Source organism: Electrona antarctica (genome assembly GCF_951216825.1).
Source record: "Electrona antarctica genome assembly, chromosome: 6".
Lineage (NCBI taxonomy): Eukaryota > Metazoa > Chordata > Actinopteri > Myctophiformes > Myctophidae > Electrona > Electrona antarctica.
In genome coordinates, this window is record NC_136811.1 from 33,268,341 (window position 1) to 33,285,210 (window position 16,870).

The window sequence follows — 16,870 nt, forward strand, 5'->3', positions numbered from 1 at the left end:
TCCGTATTCACTTCAATCACTTGGCAGTTGTAGTGCCACAGGAAGAGTTTAAATTTAGGCGAGCGTGATATTGAAAGTTTGTGCTGCAAAAACAAAAACAAAATACTGCTTTGTACTAAACTGATTTATAAAAAATAAAAAAGTAATCAATGTGCTGTATCCCAGATTACAATACGCTTTTGTGATCATTCTCTCCAAAATATAACGCCGCACACCTCTGCACCATGGATGTGCAGAGGAATGCTGCTGTATATTTTGGGTTGTCGGATCTTCAGGCGGCTTATTAAGTCTGGTATTAAACGACTGTGTCTTGCTCCCTCCTTGAATGACAGAAGCAGAACAGCCAAATTTGTCACTTTCAGAGACTTTTAAATAATTCCGCACTGCAGACAGTCTCGTGTAGGTAGATTAACACAAGATGTTTTCCTACCAGTGCATCAACGTGTGACGTGTGACGTGTGACGTGTGTGTGTGTGTGAGCAGCAGGTAGGAGTTAAGGGGTTTTGTTCAAGGGAACTTCAGCAGGACATGTGACTGTTTGTGTAGGTCACCCCTTAACATCCACACATCTACACGATAAAACCTGTCAGTGTTAAATTAACATTTTAGATAATGTAGCTTTTTTTGTACACTCTCAGACATGAATGATCTGTCTGTGCAGTGTGTATACAACATGAATGAGAATGGAGGATGAGGGACAGACAGAGGCCCTTCTAGGCCCCACATTCCATTAGATGAGACCATGAGGTATGTGGCAGGGATATGACTCAAAATGTTTTCCCAGGATAGCAGTGTTTTCTTTTGATTTAATAAACACAAATTCCAATTCATTTGTAATGGAATTACTATTTCCCAGTCCCCCCCCCCCCCCCACACCGATCCGATCCCTGTAATCGTCTATTCGCTCATGCTCGCATCCAGACCGCACCGCCCCAGGTGACATTGTTCCATACGAAGCTACAGACGAAAGCCAAGTTGACTTGCCCTCCCTCTGCAGCCTCTCCACGTCAGCCCCCAGCTCCGCGTCAGCCCCCAGCCATTGTAGGGCAGCGATAGACGCGTTAACGGCCCGCTCCATTATACAACGCACACGGGGGCATACGGGCCTCAGCGGCTGAGTCGTCCCCCATCTCTGCTGCATGCTCTGTAGCAGCCGTGGCTGTCGCGTGGCGCAGGGCTTCGCTGCAGAGACAAGACAATGGTGGTCAGGCGCTCTCCTGCAGGAACGCCCGGGGGGCTTCCGAAGGTCCTGAATGCCACTATCCGCAAATGGGACATGACATGATGTTACGTCTTGCCCCCACCGTGCAAACGAGTACAGGCCTTGGTAGGGTCTTGCTACTGCACTGCAAATATGTGTCCTCCATCCAAAGCTGTGCACATAACGTAATGTGTGAGAATGTGTGCGCGCGCACACACACACACACACACACACACACACACACACACACACACACACACACACACACACACACACACACACACACACAGACACAGACTGAGACACACATACTGTACACATGTACTGTACACCTCGTTGCAGAGAATGAGTGATGGACAGAATGGACAGAATGAGAAAAAGAGAGAGTGGGAAAGGAAATGGGGAGGGGACTCAAGAGGAAAGAAAATAGGATGGGAAAGCTCTGGGAATAGGTCAAGAGAGAGCAGGGCAAAAGAGGACAGTGAGAGGGAGACAGAGAGAGAGAGAGAGAGTGTGATGGGAAAGACGATAAAATGACAGGAGAGGAGGGGGAGGAGGAAGTTGATGATCTATGAGCAAAGAGAGAATAGGCGCGTATGAGCAAATTACACAGAAGAAGGGGGTAAAATAGCAAAAGCGGGCAAAATGCCAGAAGGTGAGAACGAGTTGGAAACTCTGCCAATATTTGTGAAAGATAAGATAAGGGTAAAGATGTGGAGAAGGCCACACTTGAGAACGAGAGAACGAGAGATTAGATTGAGAGACATGAGACAACGAGAGAGGTTGAGAACGAGGGAGGGACATATATACAGTATATACAGTATATATATATAGAGAGAGAGAGAGAGAGAGAGAGAGAGAGAGTGGTGTAAAGAGAGTGGAGAGTGGGAGAGAGAGAGAGGCTGAGAGCGGGAGATAGGGTGAAGCGAGCCAGAGGGGGAGGGGCGGGCCTGTCAGCAGCCCAGCCAGTCACAGGCCTGCATGGCGCTCTGCAGGGGAATCTTACCCTGGCAACACAATAGAGCGGCCGGCGCACTGCTACCAGCAGGGAAGAGGAGAGGAGGGACAGGTGGACAGATGGAGCAGACCAAGAGACAGGCTGATCAGCGGACGGAGAGCCTGTGTGTGTGTGTGTGTGTGTGTGTGTGTGTGTGTGTGTGTGTGTGTGTGTGTGTGTGTGTGTGTGTGTGTGTGTGTGTGTGTGTGTGTGTGTGTGTGTGTGTGTGTGTGTGTGTGTGTGTGTGTGTGTGTGTGTGTGTGTGTGTGTGTGTGTGTGTGTGTGTGTGTGTGTGTGTGTGAGAGAGAGAGAGAGTATATGTGCGTGTTTGTGATAGAATGAGAGAAAGGGAGAAAGAGTATGAGAAAGAAGGTTGTCAAAATGTATTTGTGCGTGTGCGCGTGCACAGAGAAGTGAATAGCCCTGCAGAGGTCTTTGATTGTCGGGACAATTTTGTATGCAGGGCAGGCAGTTGTTGGTTTTTGTGCCACGACAATCTGTGGCGTACGGCCATGCCTCGATCACGTCTCCTCCAGCACACACCCCTTTGTCACACTTTGTCATCAAATTGAACGTTGTTCTTTTCTTTTTCATGTCAAAATAGGCCGACAGACAAACAATAATTCGATCAAGAACTAACAATATGGGAGCTGAAGAACTGACGCAACTCCAACCCATTGTATTTGGATCCTACAGATCCATGCACTAAATTGTATTAGTATGGATGGACACATTTAGTGACTGTCACCATGTTGTTACACATCTGTGTTACTTTGACACCATCATAATAACAGCTTCACATACTGTATATAATGAGTTTAATATCAAGGAGTGATATCGTTTTAAAAATGCACTCTTTAACCCCAATCTCAAAATGATATTGTCCTATCATTATAGGTATAACCATTATAAAACCGAATTTGACATTCATGAGCCCTAGTAACAGTTTGTACAACAAAATGTGTGCATATTGTTGTGTCTAGGGGTCTGCTAACCAATTCACGTGGTCCTGACAATGCACACAATGCATCTAAGGAAGTAGGACACAGCCGAGCTAACCATTGTAAAGCAGCACCTGTGTGTGTGTGTGTGTGTGTGTGTGTGTGTGTGTGTGTGTGTGTGTGTGCGCGTGCGTGCGTGCGTGCGTGCGTGCGTGCGTGCGTGCGTGCGTCCGTGCGTGCGTGCGTGCGTGCCACTCTGAGGCAGCAGGCAAGAGACGAGGGCAGGTCCACAGTGGACAGCAGGTCCACAGTTTTTGTATTGAGTTGTGCTTTCGTTTGAAATGTACCTATTCTGCATACTGTTAATAAATCAATCAATCAATCAGGTGAGGCATACAGTATATCGCCATCTAACCAAAGCCATCATATATGTTTTAAATTGGGACATACAGGTAACATGATATAACATCAGCATCTCTATGTCTATGGACACGTTTCTTAAGCGCTCTGTGGAAGAAACAGTAAGCAAGTGTTAATTGTTAATTTAATCTTAGTTAACCTATCGAGAAGTTAATCTATCTTCATTAATTTTGTATTAATGTTCTTTATGTTCTAAGTTTGTTAATAAACCAAGCCATGGATTTGGAGAATAGTTATATACCACTACCTAAGTAGTTACCAAAACATGAAGTCTTTAGCTTCGTCAAGGTAGTTTTGCAGGTACTGTACATATCCCCCAGGTATTGTACAGTGTACATCTTCCACATCTGCAGGTACAATTGCATGTGGTTGAGTCATCCCCACTTAGCAGTGATGGTCCATAGCATGTGGCCTTGAACATGTACTTATCCTTTAATCCGACCTCCATTCATTATAGCACTACCATGCACGCAAATGGTAATTTATAAAAAAGGAAATATGGGGTTCAATGTATTGAATGTAATATTCAGCAGGCTTTGTTCCTTCACATTCCATATTTGTTCTTAGTGATAGATGTCAAGGCAATAGCACTTTACTTCATGGACAAATGAGGTGACACTCAAGTATTAGGCTACCATACATCCAAAACTTGAAACCATATAGGGTTATATGTATGGACCTACATATAACCCTTGCTTACTGGGTCTGAGGTGAATACAGTACATGGACCACAGAAGACTTCCCAGCTCAACTTTAAGATCCATTTTGCTGGAAGGATCTGTCTGGTTGGCTGTGTGGTCAAGAGCCCACCAAGCAAAGCTACTTAACGGCTAAATCTTGTTTGCCAGAATCCGCTCAAAATAAGAGCCTCCCTGTTGTGCTTGAAGGCTGGTGTATCCTTGGTTGAATGCCGGTGTCGCAAACCGAAAATGTACAAGCTCTCAGCGTTGTGAGCTTGTAGAGCTGTTGTCGGTACCCGACACCTGTACACGCATACCGTAACTCAGGGATGAAAGAGAGTGCTAAAGCTGAAAAAACCTGACTGCTGTTAGCTGAGGTGCTAACACCTCCATCCGCCTCTGTCTCACCCTTTACCCTTTATTCTTCGCTCAACCACTCTCCTCGCGTGAAGCTTCACACCAATTACCAGCACCGTTGATTAGTTGATGTGTGGCGAGATGTGATGAATCCATGTATCACAGCGAAATGCACTTTCCCAGACTTCATTCTTTTCTCGGACATAAAAAACCCCAAAAGAAAATACTTTTCCTGGCTGGAATTGGAATCAATAGGTTACTTCACCCTTTTAATAGTCTACTTCCTGAGAGTGCCTGCTGTGCAACCGGAGCAGATTCTGTGGGAAGAACATGCTTTGATGTTTGGTTGTAGATGTTATCGAGAGTGAACTCACAGATCGATACAGGATTGAGAGTTCATGTTTTGTATCCCTTCGGCCTTTCCTTGTCTTGCTTGAATGAGCTGCTAAAAACTGTTATTGGGGGCAGTTAGTGTCTCACCATTAGGGGCAACTTCTTCAGTTCTCATTCGGTGACTAGTGGTGGTATTAGCAATTTGCTGCAAAGAGTTGAAAATGGTCATCATGTGTCACAAAAGGTGTTTGAGAAATGACCATGTTACACACATTTCCCCAAAAGGTGCCTGACAAAGAAGAAGCTTTCCATATAGAATCATTTGAAAATTAAATGTAAACACTGCGTCTTTCCCTTCCTCTACCCTTCCTAACCACTTTAGACGTTGCGAAAGAAAGGCTTTAACGGCTGCAACAGCCCCGAGCCGGACTGCGATGACTCCATTGACCAAAGCCCGCTTAACGACGACAAGTATCGCAAGAATGATGACCTGGACATCCTCTTCAAACGCTATGGCGTGAGTACCACCACACTTTATCACTTTTATCTAACCCATCCTTTCTCTTCTCTCTATCTTTCTCTCCCCCCTATCGCCCCTCCTCTCTCTCTCTCTCTCTCTCTCTCTCTCTCTCTCTCTCTCTCTCTCTCTCTCTCTCTCTTCCATCTTTCTCTCTATCTCTCTCTTTCCCTCTCTCTCTCTCACTCTCTCTCTCTTTATCCCCCCCTTGTCCTCTGTCTTTGGGGAACGAAGGCTCTGAACAAGAAAGAGCACCGGGACTCTGAGAGCCCAGACCCAGAGGAGCCCTTCTCCCTCACCCCCCGCACTGAGGAGAAATACAAAAAAATTGACGAGGAGTTTGATAAAATGATGCACAACTATAGGCTGTCAGTGAGTACTGTCCACTGTGTAACCCCTACCCATCCCCATCCCCCGTTTTGATACTTTGCTGTTGAACAGACAACCTGGCCATGGCACGTGCTGGCCCGCCATGGGTTTGAGTCTGATTCATTTTTAGTTGCACGCCGGTGCAGCGGAAATTGCAGATCTATAAGCTCACAACGCATCTCGATGGGTAGTGACTAGTGAGCTTGTAGATCTGCGATTTTCAGTGCTCGACACAGCGCGCAACCTAGTATGAATCAGGCATTAGTGATTGCTGATGGTGGCACTGACTACTCACAGAGCACCTGCCTTCACCACTGCTCACCCTCACCTCCCTCGCTTCATCTCTCACCCTCAGCCCTCACCCATCCACCCTGTTCCATCACATGTGTCTCGCCCAAGGGCAGCGCGGCGTGGCAGAGAGCTGTGAAAGTTACTGTAGGAGGGCGGTTACTTATTAGGTCGTTCTTATTCAAATTCAGCATTGTGATACTGTCAGCAGGTCACAATGGAGATCCGAAATGAGGAATACATTTGGTTAAAACAGCCATAATTAGTAAAGATCCTTACACACCGGTGACAAAATCTTTTTTCGGAACAAGATACATTTTTCATGGCAAATAAAGGCATCAATCTGAATGAGACTTGCCGGCGATTCTAATATTGTTTTTTCGTCATGCCCGGGGTGTTTAAAGTCCTTACAATGGAGAAACAATCAAATGCAAACTGCTGGCTGGACATCAATGTGCTTTTGATAGCATATACGCCAATAAAGTAAACGCTTTTAACACCTCACATGTCCATTTTTACACACGGAGAGTTTGATTAACATCCAAGATTGTGCTTTACGTATTCCTGACATTATCTAGGAAATGGAAAAGAATGTGCATTTGCAAGCTAGCCATTTATTAATTGTGCCATTAGGGAGGGCATTCTACTCCCAAGTGTCAGTGCTGCTCTCCACAATCGGTGTACTGTATTTCTGATATTATCCAGGTCTGTCTTCTGGCTGGCATGAGGCCAAGCTCCTTTTACTTCTCCTCTCCTGTGCCAATAACTCTGCGATTCATTTTTTCATCGGTGCTCAACCATGCCATTAATGTCACTTTAATGAGTTGCATCAATTTACAACCATACTTCCTGTTTCTCTGCTCCTGTGTTGGGGTCAGTTGGCACAGAATGCCATCCTGCTGAGCCCACTACATGTAACCTATATGTCAGGGGTTCCCCAACCTTACCATATCAAATACCCCAAATAGCCGTAGCTACTGGCTGCAGCCGGTTTAGTGTGGAATGGCTTTAATATAATAATAATAATAATAATAATAATTTAATAAATTTAAAAAAAAATGCTCCGGACGAGCACGTTGGTACCTTTCGTGGGTTGCCTTTGGTGTGTGTGTGTGAATGGGTGAATGTAAGTTCATACGGCTGAAGGCCAGAGCTAATGATTTCGCCCCACTCCGTCATCTTTCGAATTGTGGCACTATAACAGGGTCCTTCACTTTTTGGCCAATAACTCTTGAACCGTAGGTCGTACGGTCTAAATTATTTTTGCTACTACTCCTAACTCGCACAAATCGGTACACATTATCTCTGGGGTCATGTGATCAAGATGTATGAGTTCAGATTTCATTCCAATTGGCTATGACTGCTGCCTCACAAATTTTACAGGCCCTAGGTAGGCAACCCGGCCTGGTGGAGACCTGCGCTCTGAGGAGCCCACTTGCATCTAAATTCAATCACTTCAGTGGATACTGCTTATCCTGTGTTTGACCTAGGCTTTATCAGTCCTCTGTGCTGCTTGTGTGGTGAGCTGAAATAGCTCTTAAAAGCATTTATGAGAAGAAAGGCACAGCAGAAGGAGAATAGAATTCAATCTGCCACCCCTGGAGACCTGCGGCCCCTATCGCTAGTCAATTGGAAGGTAGTTTATCTCTGCCAGTGGTTAGCTGTGCCGTCCCCCCGACAGCCTTTGCCTGGCACACCTTTCATAGAACACTAGCAACACCCCCTACCCACCCCCATGCCCATGCCGCCTCTCTTTCACTCAGCATCATAATCCCCAGCATGACAGCTAGGGGCTGGGATATACAAGCTTAATCCCACTTGTACTCAAATATCTCTTGAGGTAGACAGAGAGAGAGAGAGAGATACACAGACAGACAGACAGACAGACAGACAGACAGACAGACAGACAGACAGACAGACAGACAGACAGACAGACAGACAGACAGACAGACAGACAGACAGACAGACAGACAGACAGACATTTCTATTCCTGTTTCCGAAGGGAACAAGAGTAGGATGTGAAACTCGTTACTTGGTTCTTTTTACGGTGTGGTACTGTCTTGAAGAGGGTCTGTATATGTCTGTCTGTATGACAGCGGCTAATCTTGCAACCCGCTAGACAGATCAGTACCGAATGTCTTGTGCACCCTTACTTTCATTCTTTTTTCTTTTTCTTTTTAGAACTTTAATTTTATAATGGAAGACAATGATGGTCAGTTGAGGCTGTCTGCATTATTTTAGATAGCAAAATTGTTTTACTTTTCTTACTTGAATTCCAACTTTATTATTTTTGGGACTATGTCATCCCCTGGAGACCCTTGAGACCTCTTAAATGTCATAGTATAAAATACCAGAAATACAGTATATCTATGACGATAATATACTAAGCTTATTTTTTCATTTCTATAGGGGAAATGGGGAGGGAAACAACTTTCTACAAATGTAAGATTTCTGTTTAACAACAAAACCACAAGTTAGATTAGTGCTCAATATAAAGTCTAATTTGATAATCAAATATCAAGGACCTGCAAATATCACCCTGAGGTTTTTTGTTTAGTTTTTTTGCCTCTACATTCAGATCCTAGCAGAATATGATGAGACATTCCTAAAGTTGAAATGGAAAAAAATGAAAAACTTTCAAAGGTTTTCAGGACAAGAGGGAGAGGAGGGAAACTAGGCCATGAGTTTAATTCATTCTGATATACCCTCGCATCTAGGAAACACGCCCATGTAGAAAGAACTCCACCAAGGGAAAATAGGTTAGCATTGTCTCCCCTCTTTTTGTTCTGCTCCTCAATACAGGAACAGCTCCTAGTCAATTATTTACCTTCTCCTTAAGGTTCTCGTCCTCTGTGTTAATTTGACTGTCAGCACGCAATTAACCTTGCATCTGCTGTCGGGAGCATCTTTGTTAAATGCACTTTGAGTGAATCACGACCAGTCCGTGTGCAACCAATGTGTTAGAAACAACAATGTTCAATGCTAATGGTACAAGCAGAGCAGAAAGGTGGACAAAATAAAAAAATATGCTTAAAAACATCATGATTTTGAGGATAAATGGCTAAGATGGCATGGTTGCCCAATGACTTGAGACGAGACGATCAGTTAACGGAAAGGTCCCTGTGACCTTTCCGTTTGATTTCTGCACTCCCAGTCAAAGTGTCCTTTTAAGATTAGTACCTCAATTGTGAACATAATGGGCTGTTCATTTCCCCCGAATCCTGTCAACATAGTGCTGTCCTAGTGCTGTATGGTCCACATTAAAACATCTCTGTCCACCCTGCACTAACACGCACCCTCCCTCCCTCCCTCCATCATGATCATCCATCCATTTATCCACCCATTCTCTGCCCCTATTTTCTGCTTGGCCAGTGTGCAGTGGTGCAGTGCTTTAACCTATTCTATTCACCTGCCCAGGTCACTACGCAATAAAAATCCTCAGTATTAATTTAACTCTGAGAATATAGAAATGGAACCAAATAGACACAATAACCAAATATATGTTTTCTTTCTTTCTTTCTTTCTTTCTTTCTTTCTTTCTTTCTTTCTTTCTTTCTTTCTTTCTTTCTACCTCTCTCCTGTTTATTTTCTCCGGCCCAAAAAAAGAGAAAACAAAGTTATGTCTGTCCATATACATCTCCCTTTTACAGACAGCAACGACATGATAATGACAAAAGAAGAAGGATACAGTACAAAGCATAATGTCACTCCTTTCTATTCCGCTTAGTTTCTCCCTTTCCCCTCCCTTTGTCCCTCACCCCCCCCCCCTAAAAGAAAAAAAACGTTATAACACAGTAGGAAGGAGGAAACAATCAAGGGCAGAATAGTCTGTCTTCGTCTCATTTAAACTGGGTTCTAGGCAGTACAGTACGGCGCAGTACAGAGTGGTACTGGCCCACATTCTATATATAGAAGTCCTTCTTTCTGCCTGAACCGGAACAGGGTGAAATGGGTCAGAGGCGGGCAGAACACCGGACAACCCCGGGGTCCTTTCCTCTTCCGCACATCCCACTACCCTGGGATGTGCAGTCAGCTGCTAGAGGCATTGATTCAGAACCTGTGAGAAGTAATCACATTTTGAGAAAACTTTCATTCGACCTTTGGGCAATTCTCTAGAGTTGGATAAATAGTTGCAGTAGGGGTTGCATTTGATGTTGGGGTTCCGTTTCACTGGGCAAACCTTCTATAGTTTGAAGGTAACATCTTGTTTATGCGCACAAGTAAATCAAGATCTGCCAAGAAAAATCCTCCGTAAGAGCCATTTGTCCATTTGGGTCAATATTTACGCTCTCAAAGTTATCATTGAGGATTTTACTGCGTGAGATTTAATTTCCTCTTTTTTGGTACGGGGTAGGTAGGGGTGGATGTACCGTAGCTGACGCTGTAACATAAAATACACAGTGAGAAATGTAATCAGTAACCAAATGCAATAACCAGCCCTGTTGCACTGCTGCTGTGATTGGGTTTTAACCTGGCATGGGATGTGAAGCCACCATAGCCTTTTGAACTCGCCAACAAGTCACTTTGCATGCTAATACTAAACAAGGCAACAATTGCGTGTTTGTGTATACACAATGTATACGGTATACAGATATAAACTGTGTGAGATGGTGTTGCTGTGAGCTTGTGTGTAAGAATGTATTTGAAAGGTTGTGCTCCAAAAAGTCATACAGTATCCCTGTTGGGGAAAAGACTCCGGTCAATCAATGAAAGAATCTTGATTTTGTCAACCAAGGGCTTACATTTACCATCATCCTTCAACAAATAAGCAAGTTAATTTTGTGCTATCACTTATACCATACTAGCATAATTTCCACATTTTGGATATGTCATTTTGGAGTGACACTTTTCAATCAGTGACTGTCAATGTGTTATTTGCTGAGCAAGCTTGCCTGGGTGAACATCTTAATTTGTTTCCATGGCTGTTGGTCGAGTCGACGTCCAACACATGGCAATTGATGTGGGAGTGTCACTAGATCTAAGTCCCGCCGTCTTCCTGTCTCCTCTCTGCCAGTCTGCCGTCCCACAGCCCACCTTTTCCATGCCAGTCACGGTGCCAGTGTCCAATCATAACCTCCAGTTCAGCAACAACCCCGGCGGTGCCCTGGTCACCACCACCTCCTTTCTCACCTCCACCCTCACAGATCCTCGCCTCCTATCGCCCCAGCAACCCACACTGCAGAGGAACAGTGTGTCGCCAGGGTTACCGCAGAGGCCGGCCAGCGCAGGTGAGAACAGCAAGCCTTTTTTCTTATGATGGCTCTTTTCCAATAAGAAGTATAACCAGGGATAACAGAATAGCCTCGTAGACGAGCTGTTTTCGTTAAAAGATGATATTTGAAAGTACGAGCTCTGAGTTCTGGGTTCCAAGAACCAAGCAGAGCCCAAATGAGGTTTGAAACAGAGCTGTAGTGCAAATCTAGAACCTGTGAAATTAGTGACATGGTAAAGACTGGGTTTCCCCTTTGTGTGTGTGTTCTGTTTATGTTAATGTATGTAGTTATGATGACGTGTGTGTTTATGCTGTGTTGACGTGCTCTGTTTTGCGACTGTAGGTCGCAGATTACTATGAAAATCTGCAAAACCTGTCCGTCCGTCAGTCAGGTCACTCCTCCATATATGGTCATCAGTTCATCACGCGTTGTGACACGCTCCATATATGGCCGTCTCCATATATGAAGATCACAACACTGACCTCATCAAACCCGTGATAGCCATACATGGAGAAGACTGGATCATAACCTAGATCTGCAACTCCGGCCAGCAACTCTACATCGGACCTCAAACCCTTAGATCTCCATATTTGGAGCTGACATGTTCTGACATTCCATATGTTGATCCCTCCCCACCCGTCCTTCTTCGATGTCTCCCTTTTGACTGATACCTGTCCATTCAAACTGTAGACGGGCCCGCCCCAAAGTTATTAGCGCAGCTGCGCCCGGCAGCCGGCGAAAACTAGAGTTCTCAACAACCCCGGCTCTACCTGGGCTGAACTGTTCTGACATTCCATATGTTGATCTGACCTCATCAAACCCTGTACACTCAAAACACACTCCATATATGGCCAGTACAGAATTCATTCCATATGTTGATCTGACCCCCCATGCCAAAGCGCCAGCGCTCACCCAGCAGTCTGCCGTCACCCAGGCGGATGCGGATGCGCAGGGCATCTTCCTGGTATACTAAAGTAGTGTGTATGTGTATACAGCTAAATAATGTATTTTCCTGATGTGCAGCACACCTTTATAAGCTTCTGCTGCCTCCTGCATGGAAAACCAATCATCAACTCTCTGACTAAAGGGATTTGTGCCCCATTTTTTTGTCTCACACAAGGTTACTTATCAAGCTTTGTCCCGACAAACGTAATCTCATTGTAAGCTAGAATTAGGTGATGTAACACATGGTCATACAACAAACGCATTACAGTATTTGTCATAACACACCATCCTCCAAATCAAAAGGTTTCCTTTTTCTTTACTACCTCTGGTAAACAACGGGGACATTTTCCATGTTTAGGTTAAGTTTTTAACCATTCCCCAATCACCACGATTATCTGCCCTGTAAAAGTGTCCTTGTGCAAAACATTGAATTCCTATCAGATGCAGAGATGCTGTTCCGCGGCTGACCCAACAAACAAACAAACAAATACATTTCAGATGTGATCATTGTGGGAGTGGGTTTATAATATAAATGATTTATAACATTTAACATGCAGCATTTGAAAAATGTGAAATCACTGAGGTGATTTACACTTATAATCTCCCTATTTTATACTTAATCTTGCGATGGGGTCACAGCCGAAATAGCCGATCTTCAAGCTCACAAGGCGTCATGACACAATGCCAGACTTGGACTACCGGCCAAGGTGCCTGGACCGCTGAGCCATGGCCCAGGCCTGTTTTTGCTATTTTTGAAAATGTTTTTAAACTTTTCATGTATAATGACATGTCCAACAGGAACACTAGGTTCTTAGTTGACCATAATACCAGTAAGACGCCCTGAGGTCGCGTGCACGCATCCGCCTGGTTTATGGCAGACGGCAGACTGCTGGGAGAGCGCTGGGACTTTGGCATCGGGGGTCAGATCAACATATGGAATGAATTCTGTACTGGCCATATATGGAGCGTGTCCTGAGTGTACAGGGTTTGATGAGGTCAGATCAATATATGGAATGTCAGAACAGGAAGGACGAGTGGGAAAGGATCAACATATGGAATGTTAGAACAGGTCAGCTCCATATATGGCGATCTAAGGGTTTGAGGTTTGAGGTCAGATGTAGAGTTGCTGGCCAGCTCCATATATGCAGATCTAGGTGATGATCCAGTCTTCTCCATGTATGGTTATCCAGGGTTAGATGAGGTCAGTGTCGTAATCTTCATATACGGAGATGGCCATATATGGTGGTGTGATGTGTCGCGACTCGCGACTCACGAGGCACCATATATGGAGATCTAAGGGTCTTCATGATGTCACATAATGTCACGAGGCATGACCATATATGGAGACGTGATGTCATGAGGCGTGACCATATATGGAGGCATGGGTGACGGACGGACGGGAGATACAGGTTTTCATATCATAGTAAATGCGTCCTACAGTCGCAATAATACTACTTTACGTACATCGGGGGTCAGTAAAGGAGGAGATATAAAGTAACCACAATTATCACTAAGGGCAAAATAAAAGAAGAAAAATGTTGATTTAATTTTTCACCATATTGTCTGTCTTTCTCGCCCTCTCTCAGGTGCTCTGTTAGGAGATATGGGAAACTCAAATGGTTGCCCAAGTCCAGTTGGTGAGTAAACTCTTTTTTAGCTGGGTTGGCTGTGTTCATTGTTAGGATTCAATGCATACAGCAGCACATGGTCCATTTAGTCATTGAATAAAGATGTTCTGCAGGCTAGTTTGGGCCCTCCACGCTTTTAACTGCCACTTGGAGTCTACCTCAATGGACGTATTCTGTTTGGTAGGAGGCAGAATGCCTCGTGTGTGGCAACAGGCTGTCACATGCATATACATATATGGGCACAGAAAGAACCCGCTGACACACTCACACACACACACACACACACACACACACACACACACACACACACACACACACACACACACACACACACACACACACACACACACACACACACACACACACACACACACACACACACACACACACACACACACACACACACCTGTTGGCCAGCGACAGCTGAGGGTCACAGGACAGTCTGCTTGTAAACAGTCCAAAGAGTGGTTGAGTTGGTAGTTGGGGGGGTGGGGGTTTGGGGCAAAGAGTGAGATCCTGATCCTTGATTGTCAAAAGGAAGGACTGAAAAATAGTGAAATCATACATACTCTGTCTCACCTCGACCACCATGCCCCCTAAGCTATCTCGGTTTATATCTCCTCTTAACTGCTCTCTCTCTCTCTCTCTCTCTCTCTCTCTCTCTCTCTCTCTCTCTCTCTCTCACACTCACTCACTCACTCACTCACTCTCTCTCTCTCTCTCTCTCTCTCTCTCTCTTTCTCTCTCTCTCTCTCTCTCTCTCTCTCTCTCTCTCTCTCTCTCTCTCTCTCTCTCTCTCTCTCTCTCTCTCTCTCTCTCTCTTTCTCCTTTTCTAGCCCCCTCTCCTTTTCAGCTGTTCCTCCATGTCTTCTCTGTAGAGTAATGTAGCACCACTTCCCCCCACCCCTCCTGTCTCTCTCTCACCCCCTTCCCCTCCTCCAACTGTCCCCTTGTCTTGGCACAAGGCTCTCCTCAAAGGTGACTTTGACACCAACCAGAGCTCTTCTCTGAAACACCCTCAGCCAGTGTAGATACCGTTAGGAAGGCCACAGAAGTTACAGTAATATTGTCAGAGGCCTTCTTATACAAATAACATTGGTTGTTTTTGTGGTAGGGATTGGTATGAAAGTAGTCAATATATCTTTGTAGTAATATGCTGAGTATTAATCAGCATATTACTACAAAGATATATTGACTAGAAACATATTGATACTTAATCAGTGCTTAAGTATCAATATGTTTCTTTCCAGCCATTTCCAGGCAATCAAATGATGGTTTTGGAGAGATTTTTGACAGAGTGCTCTAAGGTTTGGCTGGTTTTAAATCAAATTGAAAAGCATTGCTTGTCTTTGAAGAAAAGCTTGCAAGTCTGAAAAGCCGTAAATAATTTGAGCAATTTCAGTCATTCGTTTCACTCACTACGTTTTTTCCTCTAAGGGATGGTGGAATAAAAACACGTTTAATTCTATTTAGTTTTATTTCCCCTTTTAATTCTTTCCCAGTGCAGTGACACATTTCCAGAGATTAATCATAGACTGGGAGTAGATTAGACTTGAAAAATGTGTTATGGCCAAGGCTTAGAAGAATCTGTGGAGATTCATTCTCCGTGGTCCTTTTGGCAGAAAATCTTTGGGAGATTTGTGACGTTATGTAGCCCATTTAGTTCTTTGCTTCTACAGTGTACAACCACTATGTACCAACATGAAATTATCCATTGTATATTATGTATTGGATGACATTTCAGGGATTTGCTGATAATGAATGGGAATAGATGTAAATGATAAATGGACTATAGTGCCTTTCCAACCCATCAAAGCGCTTTACAATTTATTAAACATTCTCTGATGTAGGTATACACAAATAGGTGCTGTGTACTTCTAGATCCGAATAGATCTAGATTCTAGACCAACCCCTTGCTGACTAGGCCAGTGGTTTTCTATATTTTTGTGCTCAAGGTCAAGGCACACAAAAGAGCAAGTCAAAATTTCAAGGCACACGTGGACATGTCCCACAGTACACCAGTGTGCCTCGGCAGTCGGCACACCATATGGGAACCACTGGACTATTAGTTACTATCATGATCCATGCTGTACAACGTGCTGATGTCATGGCTCCTTTCTAGCCAGAAACAACAAACCCCATCATTTGTCCTTTCTGTTCTTTCAAGGTTCTCTTTCTTTTCCTTTCCTTTCCTAACTCAACCCTCTTCTCTCCACTCCTCTTAACTCCTCTCCTGGAGCTGTCGTTCTCAGCTGTTGTGTCCAGGGCTTGGGGCTCCGGGCGCAGGGAATGTCACCATTGACGTCACACGGCATTCCACACATTCCCACGCCCAGCCCGGCGTAATGGGAGACAGCAGATACACACACAGACACACATCCAAACACAGTGGATACGCTGACAAAAGTATGCACTCTCAGTCTCCATGCTTTTTACACCGCAAATAAGCATACAACGAGCCAGCCTGTTTTCATTTGGATGACAAAGGAAAGTGCTTCAAGGCTGTACTGTATGTACACTACACACCTATGTGTGTTCCCTCATGCACAAACCTACACACGTTTGTTTGGTAAATGAAGGCCATCTCTGGTCTAGTCAGGGATTAGGTGTTGGGTTTAAGAAACCCAGGGCACATGGCCAACAACACACTGACACATGTGGGTTTCAATTTCCTGGCCCACTCTCTCAATCACTCTCACTCTACTCGCACTGAACTCACTCTCACTCACCCTTCTGTCGTAGCTTACCTCACTCTACCATCATCCTTTCTCACTCCTTCCTTACCTCCTGTTCTCTCTCCTTTTCGCCCACCCTCCTTTTCTTTCCTCGCTCTTTCATCACCTAACCGGGAAAAATGAGGGCTCAATTTGTTTGTTTGTTTGTTCATACTAGTATACACTCACACAGACTGTACGCACACATGCAGGCAGGCACACACACACACACACACACACGGTACATGTTTGTGTGTGTTTCCATAG

General features: G+C 44.6%; 1 protein-coding gene across 13 annotated transcripts in view; it reads left to right on the plus strand.

The window, feature by feature from the left end:
- The window catches only part of mef2d (myocyte enhancer factor 2d), a 78,980-nt gene that overhangs the window by 43,682 nt on the left and 18,428 nt on the right, over window positions 1-16,870 (plus strand). For 5 of the 13 annotated variants that reach the window (XM_079504439.1, XM_079504434.1, XM_079504442.1 and 2 more), the window contains exons 4-7: window positions 5,312-5,446; window positions 5,681-5,818; window positions 11,118-11,331; window positions 13,848-13,898. In XM_079504439.1, the coding sequence (XP_079360565.1) occupies window positions 5,312-5,446; window positions 5,681-5,818; window positions 11,118-11,331; window positions 13,848-13,898 (538 nt within the window). The remainder of the gene's footprint in view (window positions 1-5,311; window positions 5,447-5,680; window positions 5,819-11,117; window positions 11,332-13,847; window positions 13,899-16,870) is intronic. The other 8 variants (XM_079504444.1, XM_079504437.1, XM_079504446.1 and 5 more) reach the window with 2 other exon arrangements.